This window comes from Prunus avium, chromosome 4 (assembly GCF_965620075.1).
Source record: "Prunus avium chromosome 4, drPruAviu1.hap1.1, whole genome shotgun sequence".
Taxonomy (NCBI): domain Eukaryota; kingdom Viridiplantae; phylum Streptophyta; class Magnoliopsida; order Rosales; family Rosaceae; genus Prunus; species Prunus avium.
The window spans coordinates 29,271,206-29,282,155 of NC_142287.1; the positions used below are offsets into that span (position 1 = coordinate 29,271,206).

Genomic DNA, 10,950 nt, shown 5'->3' on the forward strand with positions numbered 1-10,950 from the left:
TAGCAGATAGATTAGCTGAATTGGGTTCATGTCTTGAGTTGGGTCTATCAACCATCCATGATCCTCCTGATAGTATTAGGTCTTTTCTTAATGAAGATTTACTTGGAGTCTGTAGGCTCCAAGCCATTGTTTAATTTCTTTGTTGGGCGTTAGCCCCGTTTCTTCAACAACAACAAAAAAACAAAAAAATGACTTTTCTCTAACATACCCTTCTCATCCAAGAAGCCACCAAATACATCTGTATACATTATATATTAATGTGAAAAGTTAAATAACAGGAAATAAGATAAATTTGTGGGAGTTGTTTACAAGTACGTGCAAACGTATGGTTGATAGTTTTGCAATTAATCTATATAATATACCTTGTGATACTTTATAGCCATGCTGCCTAAGGATCTTAAAGTGCAACGCAGTAGCATACAGGTTCTCTGTCATGTAGGGATCGTTATTTTCAATAGATGCTATTGTGTCTAGGGCTTCCTTAATTTCCTAGAGGCCTAGTTTTCCAATGCTATCAATCAACTCCAACTAAGCTATCAAAACATTTGTTTCAACAAACATCATATGATTCTTTACATCTTCTATTAGCTTCTCAAACTGCCTTGTATAATTATCTCCCTGCACTCAGTTAATGTGTGCATTAAATAAAGTTTAGGTTATTAATATCGACGAGTAGTCAGAAAAAAGTTAATTAGGACAAAGATAACTCTCGTCGTATTTGCTGTTAAGAGATTCAAGGAAACCATACTTCCAAATATTTGGCTTGTAATTGGCAGATCGTCTTTCATGCATCAAGTTAGAGGCTTGGGATTTCATCCGGCATTCTAGAATTTGCTGCTCATCAGCTTGCAAATCCATAATGGAAACTTGGTGTACAGCAAGCTTCTTTGGAGGAGTTTACATATATAGACGCAAAGGTGTGGGTCATATACTACTCCTCCTACATAACCTTTGACACGGGCTTTCTTGGTCCCAGCAACAGACATCATGTAGGACGTATAGACGTTTTAATGATGTGACATGTTGTTCAAATTAAGCCTCTCACCTATTACGAGAACATTTCGACCACTGGCTTCGTGATAAACCTCATCTGGTGTTCAGTGGCGAAGCTCCTAGGCGCCCCCATATAATTTAGGAGATATTTGCAGAAATGTCACATGAACTTATACATTTGTCATTTTAAAGAAAAATTTAAGTCACATATCACCTTAAGTTTTCAAAATTTATGATTTGTCACATAACTTTAACATCATCCAATTTTCCATTCATTTTGAAGAAAATTTTAGTCTTTCCAATATGTAAACCCTCTTTTTTATATAATATAAAGCTATGTAAACCCTCTTACTTGGAAAGACTAAAATACAATTTAAAATATATGGAAAATTGGATGATGTTAAAGTCAGGTGACAAATCATGGATTTTGAAAACTTAAGGTGACATTTTGCTTAAATTTTTCTTTAAGGTGACAAATTGAAACTGATGTATAAGAAAAAAAAATCCCTATAATTTACTAATAGACAACTTGTAATTTAAATTAATGGCCCCTTAAAAAAAAATTAGACATGGCTAGCTAATTTTGAAAACTTTAGTTCTAACATGTGTTTTGAACACTTATATGTATTTGATATACTTGTATTTTCTATCTCGGCCCCCCCAATCTTACAATTCTAGCTCCGCTCCTGTTGTCGTTCTTAGCCTAATTAATATTCAAATAACATTAGTAATTTCAATATAATATCTAGATATTTTAGCTCAATTAATACAAAAATGTTTTAGTTCCAAAATTTACCCAACTAAATCACTGCTCTAGCCCAATTTCTTTTTCTTTTCAATGAACAATATCCGTTTTTGTTGTGCTTTCGTCTTTCTCTTTTTTCCACATATTTCTTTCTATTTATCTTCCTATTTATCTCTTCACTTTTCTCTCTCTTATTTTATTTATTGCACATATTTTTCTCTTCTTCCTATTTTTCTATATATCCTATTTCTCTATTCTTCACATCTTTATATTTTTATCTTTCTAAACCCGAAATCGGGCTAAATCGCATAGGTCCGATAACCATAATGTACGATGTTTAATGGCGTGATGTGTTTTGTCTCGCCTGAAACCAACCATAATGTACGATGTTTAAAGGTACAGACGCGAGTAGGTGAATAATTTATGAGTTGTGGTCCATTAACTTGTACGGATTGTATTAGAAAAGTCATATGTTTAATGGTGTCTTTCGTTGTTGAGATTAAGGATGTCACATGTCAAAGAAAAATATGGGGTCCAGAAGTCCTCTCACGTACGTTCTCTCAATGTGAAACCCCGTATTTTTTTTAGGTTGGGGGAACTCTTTTCTTTCTCAAATTGTTCTGGGAGAAAGGTTCTTCCATCTCACTCATATGAGCTCGTCTGGTCCCGCGAGACATTGTAAGCTATGGTGGTGGTGAATCTGATGATGCAGAGGTAGCAAAGTTAGGTTTTTGTTTTTAGCTTTTTTGATGCCCTAGGGTTTTTGTTTTGTCAAGGAAATCAGGAGGGAGAGGGAAGGGAAAGGGATATATTATATAATAAATAAGTACCCAACTCCTTTTTTTAGTTTTGGTCACAATATTAATAATATAAAAAAATAATAATAAGAAAGAAAGAACAAGCCTTGCTTTTAGATTGGAAATCCCCACCGACACAACTACCGTTTATTTGAATTATTATATGTAATTCAAAAGACTACAATCAGTTTATAAGACATTAAGATCATCAATACCTGGTCTTTTCAAACATATAACGATTACAAATACACAGTTCAAATTATCAAAGCAGTAAAGGCTCAGCTAGTAGAGACTGGATCAGCCGAGAGCCTTTTTCTTGATCACCAAATCCATCTCCATCTTGGTAAATGTTGTGCACCATTCGCGCAATATTTGTGGCAATGTTGATGAATGGCGAGAGGAAAGGAACTTGTGGGGTTCTCAAGTATTTCCCATTTATTTTCTTCCACGCTTTGTCTATCATGCCCTTAATCTTCGTCTCGGCTATATCTTCAGAAACATTCATCTCTCGCATGTAACACAGGATTGCGGAAGGAGCATCGCCTCTCTCTTGTTCAGCCTGTTAATCAATTCATTAGTTTCTTAAAGATAAGGGAAGTAAGTTGTAAAAGTTTATCAGACACTGTGCGGTACTAATTTTGATTAGAGTTTTCCTCGTTTGATTATAGGAAGAAAGAAAATTACCCGGGAAGTTGACAAATCATTGGTGAGCCGAACTATCAAAGATATATTATTCACAAAATCTTCATTCTTGTGCCAAAAATCGGCAATCTCTTCGGTTAGCTGATCACGATGAGTTGTGGAGAAAAATGTATGAACCAAAAGGACTGAAGCTGATGATGAAATGCATCCATTACTTAGGTACTCTTCAAGGGATGGTGTATAGCCGCTACTGTACCACTCTGCCTCCAATAATAATGCTTTACAGAAATCTGCCCACTAAGAGTCAAACAAATAATTTCTCAACTTCAACTATATATATAAAGATAAATAAAATTAAACTTTAAAAGAAAGAAATAGAGAAAGAAAAGGAACAGGCCTAGCTAGGCTATAGTACCACTTTGCTCAAATGAGGTAACACTAGGTTCCAGCCATTCTCCTCCTCAATTTCATGAGCAATTTCACAAGTAGTGTTGTAGAGCACTTGGAAACAGATCTTCATACACTCTGGAAGCTGCTCAGTTTCCCCAACATCCCACCTAAAATTTAAGGCACTTTCAATTTATGAGAATTTTAGACATTATTTATGAAACTAACCCTAATTTAATTGGCTAATACTGCTAATTAATGTGTTTTATGCCAAAACTAACTAACCTATCGACGGCGTTGGTGAAGAGCTTTAGCTCTTCCAGTGAGCCATAGACGTCATAAACGTCGTCTATTATCAGAATCAAGTAGATGACTTTAGTAAGCCGTATTCTAAAAGATGTGTAGTCAGGCTGGAAGTTTAATCCCACAGCAAACATGAAAGACTCGACCGGTCTATCTCTTGCAAACTTCAAGTGTTCTGCGAGACCCTGATTGTTCCACCACCTAAGTGACATATCAAAACCCAAAGCAACAGCAAGTTACCATTATGTTGTGAACGTTATAAACCATGTTCTTAAATAATATTGTTTCATTTTCTAAAGAATTAAGATACATCATTTATGCTTTTACTTACGTGGATGCTTCCCTTATATCTTTTTGCAGCGTTGCTTGAACCATGTTAAAGTTAAGTTTAGCCAATTCAAGTAAAATGGTTTTCACGTGATTGTCTTTCTCATAGGCGTGTATGTGCCATTTGACATTAAACCACCCTACTCTTCGATGTGATGAAAGCTCCAAAGCATGGACCACATGCCTGGCAAGGTTATTTTCCAGAATATTACAGATATTGGAATCTCTGAGAGCTACCGTACAGGAAGCTTTCGCCTCATCTAAGATATTTTCGCCGTCTAAAGCCAGGTTTGAGGCCTCCAAAAGTTCAAGCATTCCTTTGACATCTGAAAAATGGCTTTTCTCTAACATACCCTTCTCATCCAAGAAGCCACCAAATACATCTGTATACATACATTATATATTAATGAGAAAAGTTAAATAACAGGAAATAAGATAAATTTATGGGAGTTGTTTACAAGTACGTGCAAACGTATGGTTGATAATTTTGCAATTAATCTATCTAATATACCTTGTGATACTTTATAGCCCTGCTGCCTAAGGATCTTAAAGTGCAACGCAGTAGCATACAGGTTCTCTGTCATGTAGGGAATGTTATTTTCAATAGATGCTATTATGTCTAGGGCTTCCTTAATTTCCTTTTCAAAGTGGTTCGTGAGGCCTAGTTTTCCGATGCTGTCAATCAGCTCCAACTGAGCTATCAAATCTTTTGTTTCAACAAACATCATTTGATTCTTTACATCTTCTATTAGCTTCTCAGACTGCCTCGTATAATCATCTCCCTGCACTCGATTAATGTGCACATTAAATAAAGTTTGGGTTATTAATATCAACAAGTAGGCAGAAAAAAGTTAATTAGGACAAAGATAACTCACGTCGTATTTGCTGTTAAGAGATTCAAGGAAACCATACTTCCAAATATTTGGCTTGTAATTGGCAGATCGTCTTTCATGTATCAAGGAAGAGGCTTGGGATTTCATCCGGCATTCTAGAATCTGCTGCTCATCAGCTTGCAAATCCATAATGGAAACTTGGTGTACAGCAAGCTTCTTTGGAGGGGTTTACATATAGACGCAAAGGTGTCGGTCATATACTACTCCTCCTACATAACCTTTTACACATGTGCTTTTTTGGTCCCATCAACAGATATTCTTATCGGTGGTGTTGCTATGCCTTATCTATAGATATTCTTATCGGTAGGTATGATCCTGAGTTTTCAAAGCCCAAGGCAAAAGCTTACTGTGCCCCTCTATAGGACCGTGCCGATTGACAAAACAAAACAAGACATTCACTATGCTGTCGGCAGGCAATCACTTAAAATTAAACAAAACCAAAACAAAACATTCAGTTCTCATATCCTCTAAACATCCAAAGTGGTTCCTTGATTTCCTTTACAAAGTGGTTTGTGAGGGCTAGTTTTCCAAAGCTGTCAATCAGCTCCAACGACTGAACTATTAAATCTTCTGTTTCAATTTCAACTGAGCTTTAAATCTATGAGCTTCTCAGCTGACTGCCTTGTGTAATCATCTCCCAGCGCTCAGTTATAATGTGCTAGTATTGTACATGCCAAAAGTGTTTGTGGGCTTCTGGTGAACACTGCGATGCCCCAAATTCTTTGAAGGCTGTATTTTGGCTGCGATGTGTTGCTTGCTGGTAAACAAGTATTTTAGTTAAAATTTATGAACATGTTGAGAAGTAATTAACTAGCAAGAAGTTAAGTAGGACAAAAAGAACTCGCATCTTTCCGTTAAGAGATTGAGGGGAAACCATTACTTCCAAATAATTGGCTTGTAATATCAAGTAAGAGGCTTGAGATTTCATCTGGCCTTCTAGAATTTGATGCTCATCAACTTGCAAATCCATAATGGAAACTTGGTGTATAGCAATCTTCTCTGGAGGGATTTATATAGGTATGTTATTAATGGTCACATTTCATCTGAAAAAGGAGAAAATTCTATATTAGCAATTTGATTTGATATTTGATATTTGTTTGGAGCTTTTGTAGATAACCTTTACCATGCGATGAATGCTTTTTTGGTAATAATTTGATATGAAATGTTTTCACTGAAACGAGAGAATTTCAACCACAGGCTTAGATATTTATGTTGCGGCACGTAACAAAGAAAAATAGGGTCCAGAAATCGGGAGAGGAAATTTGGTGTCCCCTTCATAGTTTTTTGACACATGTCCTATAACCTAACCCCAACTTAACAGTGTTAACTTTAAATTAATTTTAAAAACTTAAAAATTGAAAAATTAAAAACAAACAATCAAGAACACCGTGAAGTCTCCACCCACCTAAACCCTGGCAGCCACCCACTCCACTCCTCTGTTTATGTATCTGTCTCTTTCTCTCCATCCCTCCCTCCCTCCCTCCCTCCCTTCCTCTTTCTCTATATATTGTTCTTTTCTCTACCAATCTTTATTTTTGTTTAAATTTGCATATTTTGATAATTCTGGGTTAATGGGTTTGTGTTTCACTTTTGATTTTCGGGTTTAATTTTGTTGTTTTTGCATGTGTTTACAATGAAAGGGACTGCTCATTTGGGTATGATTTCGGTGAAGGATGGTTGATTTTTATTGATTTTAACCCACTACTAGATCGTGAACCTAGCACGGCTTACGTTGGGTGGCTGGCCTAGGGTGGGGTAAGAAAGGGAGGTTGTCGCTAGTGGGATAGGTGGCTGTTGGTGTTGGCTGGGCGGAGGGACTTGGTAACAGTGGCTGCTATCATTTTTTGTTTTTGTGTTTTTCAATTTTTAGTTTTTTAGTTTTTTAATTTTTAATTTTATTAAGTTAACTCTGTTATATTAGGGTTAAGTAGTAGATCACTTGTCAAACATTTAAAGAGCGGACATGAAGGGGACACCAAATTGGAGACAACAAATCCGCTCCCCCAGAAATCCTCTCACGTTCTCTCAAGTATCCTTTTTCTTTGTCCTTCTCTCTCTCACCGGTTCCTTCAAATTCTGTTTAGAAGCCTCTTGAACCCTCAAGTGCTTGCCTTCATGTTCTCTCCACTTACTTTCATATGTCTCTCTGGTTCTTCAAACTTTGACACATTCCACTCTTCTCCTTCATATGCTCTCTCGTACATTGGTGCCTTACTTGCTGTCCATGGATCCTGTTGTGGATCTTGTGGTCATTTTTGGTTTTTGCTTCTTTCAGGACATTTCGAGGCACTCTTTTATTAGATTATATTAGGATTTTTCAGTGATAGTACAACATTCATGATACCTCATTGTGAAGCTTAAGAACAACAATATCAATTTTTCACTGATGGTTTTATTAATTTAATTGTACAGTTATACTCTCAACTACTTAATTTGCTCTTTCTTTCTCTTAAAATTGCATCAACCCCCGATAACTTCTAATCTTCGTTGCATTACGTTTTTTGTACAACACCTTATGCATTTTAGGGGTATTTAATAAGTAACACAGCAAAATCAAACCGTCTTTTATTTGATGAATTCGTAAACTTCACTATATTCTCAAGTTTTTATCATAATGTTTGTACCAAAAATGGAAGATAATGTTCCATGAACATCAAAATGGCCAAAATATGGCTAGACATGCATTGCTGCAGTCAGATGGAGTGAGCCCAAAATTCAACTTCCAACGCTCAAATCAAGTATCATTCTTCATGAAAGTTATTCATCTCTATGTCTACTGCAACATATCCAAATTTTGGTTTATTTGGACAAATGTGGAATCCTAAGAGCTGAAAACACCAAATGCACAGCGCCAGCAAAAAGCTTATAGCAGCAATTCGGGCCTAATTCCAATACTCTAATGAATTGTCTTTCTTCATGAAAGTTTTTCATTAGAATGTCTACTACAACATATCCAAATTTGGGATCATTTGGATAAATGTGAAATCCTTGCGAAATAAAAAATCAGAAGCATACCAGCAACAGCGAAAGCTGAAAACAGTGGCAATTCGGGCCAGCTTCCAGTCGTCAAATGAACATTCGTTCTTCATGAAAGTTGTTCATTTGGATGTCTACTATAACATATCCAAATTTGGCGTCCTTTGCACAAGTTGTCACGACCCGATTCGAAAATAAGGAATATTCTCGAATCATGGTGTGAGTCATACCATAGTCATAAGAATAAAATCCTACAACCATGGTATGATGAGAAATAGAGCCACAAAATAATACAAATTTACTTAACATCACAAAATCTGAGTCGCAGTAGCTTGTAGTTAACTACATACTAGGATTTTTAACAAACAGTTGACTACTTACAAATATTAATTACACAAATCAACAATAAAAGCCCAACAGCTTAGTTGAATCCGCTTCCTCAAACTTCTTCTTTAATCCTGCACAATCTATTAGGGTATGAGCATTCTAATGCCCAGTAGAGTACCTTCAAACCCCTCAAAGTCAGTTATCACAGTTAATCAAAGTGTCATGCATCAAACAACACAAGATATACAAATTATGCAATCATACCAGATAGATAAATTTGCATATGCGGTGATGCCATGAACTCACTCCCTTCTAATCCCACTAATTCATATCCTAGGGCAACAAGCCTGCATGTCCCATACCATGCGTTTTACCACTGTGGCTCCGAATACCCTAAAATATGAACTAGCGCCCATCCGTCCCTTAACCCATTTTTCTTTTGTTTACGAATTTCTCAACTTTCACTTATCATTAGAGGCCCTACTCCCATCACCCCAATATATTCAAGCTCTGCTCCCGTCACTTGAATATACTCCACATTTTATTCAGATATATCTAAAGCCTTCTCCCACCCCTTAGATATATCTCAAATGACACACCCACACACTCCAAACACCACTGTCTTTATGATGCATATGTAATGCAGCACAAACATCATTTATCTCTGCAGAATAATAATATAGATAATAACAATAATATTCCATGCTTAATCACATGCATAATAACATTCATTCAACGTCAAATAATATCCACGGAGAAACATCAACAATAATATTCACATAACATCAAATAGTATTCACCGAGCAACACAACAATAATATTTATAGTACTATATATAATCACCAAGATTAAAAGTGACATAGCCCAATCATCGGGAAATCAGGAAACCCTACCTCAAGTCCAGCTAGCTTAACCTTGTGCAATTTCGTCCTCGAAAGTACGCAGAGTAGAACACCTAGTTAAGATAATTTACTGATTAAAATTCATTGGAAATAAGGAAACAAAGTTGAGTGTCCTACTAGCGCACGTAGACCTAAAACCCCAAAATACACTTAACAAGTTGTTTGACCCGATTGTTACTCCCTTAACCTCACATCCAAGCAAGCATAGAACCAAGCGTAAAGGAAAAACTAATCTATTCCCCTCCTATAATAGTTCTACTCTTTGGGATGTTTAAAATCAAGTGGTTCGGCTCTAGACTCATAAAGAAAGTTTAAAAACATCAATTTAAAACTAAAATTTCAGTTTTGCTAAACATTTGGGTTGGAACACGTTAACTTTGAAAATTCACTAAATATTAAGTTAAAATCAAAATAATGTAAAACTTTCCAGATCACAACTAGACATAGAGACATTAAAGATGTCAAAATTTGATAAAAATTAGGGGTAAGGAAGCATGTCAAAATAGAAACCAAAACAGACTAGGCTGCATAATGTTTTTTTTTTTTTTTTTTTTCAGGTTTGTACACTTTATTTTGGAAAATCACCAAAATTACAATTTACAACCAAACTTGATAAAACTTTCCAGATCTGAAGAAAATACGAGAAAGTAAAACATACTAAAATTTCATGAAAATCCAAGTTTAGGAAGTCTTCAAACACTTACTTCAAAACAGGGTATGCAGCAGAATTAAAACAATTCCAGCAGGATAGTCTCTACTTTGAAATTTCACAAAAAAATCAATTTAAATTCAAACGGCACAAAACCAACTTTGAAATAACCCTTGAGATATTCATTTTTATGTACCAAAATCCTAAAATGAAATTGGAACAAAAATCACATCGAAATAATCTAGTACTTCACAAAAACACCCTTTGAAAGATATATATATATATATATGCTTGAGGCATTCCAACCAAAAACTTGGGTTAAAAATTAGTACTCAAAGGGACAATAAAAAGAAGAGCTTCAAGCTTTCAAAGAATCATTTACTTGAGATGCTAGTGGCTAATTGGAGCAATTGAATGATAAGGAACAAGCCATTTGAGAGAAAGTACACATCTATAACAAGAGATTCAACATAATCAATTGAACAAGTTTTGTTCATACCAATTTTTAGAGAGTTATAGTGATTGCGTTTGGATGATCTTTGGATATGTTATAAAGGGGAGACTTTGGAGTAACTATCATGAAGAAACCATAGTGGTTTGAGCTTTTGATATGAGTGTTTTGGACTGAAAACGAGGAAAGGAACCAAGGTTGAAGATTATAAACAAGTTCCACTCTAAACGTTCCCAAGGTGGCTATAGAAGTCCAATCAATCTGAAATTTTGATATGTTATAATAGACAGCATTTCAAACAACTTTGATGAAGGAACCAAAGTCATTTGAGTACAGGAAATCACAGAAACCAACTGAAACCGAGCATACTGCTGTGAAATCAGGAAATGGTAAACTTATTGTGATCATACCAACGTTTCAGAGCCTATACTAGTCGGATTGAGCTGAACTTTGAGTATGTTATAGGAATCATGGAAATGAACAACTTTTATGAAGGAAGTTTTCTCATTTGAGCTTCCGAAATATGAGTTCTCAGCAGCTTCAAGAAAGTGACGAATT

The 10,950-nt window shown here is 35.6% G+C and overlaps 1 protein-coding gene across 1 annotated transcript; it reads right to left on the minus strand.

Annotated features, from left to right (window-relative positions):
- Positions 1–2,616: 2,616 nt before the first annotated feature.
- On the minus strand, positions 2,617–5,284 carry LOC110760301 ((E,E)-alpha-farnesene synthase-like). The gene is made up of 7 exons (XM_021962548.2): positions 5,070–5,284; positions 4,706–4,976; positions 4,199–4,577; positions 3,850–4,068; positions 3,593–3,734; positions 3,220–3,474; positions 2,617–3,094 (listed from the first exon to the last, which is right to left on the minus strand). Exons 1-7 carry the CDS (start codon positions 5,214–5,216, stop codon positions 2,798–2,800), a joined length of 1,710 nt encoding a protein of 569 aa, XP_021818240.1. The 5' UTR covers positions 5,217–5,284; the 3' UTR covers positions 2,617–2,797.
- Between the last annotated feature and the right edge of the window lie 5,666 nt (positions 5,285–10,950).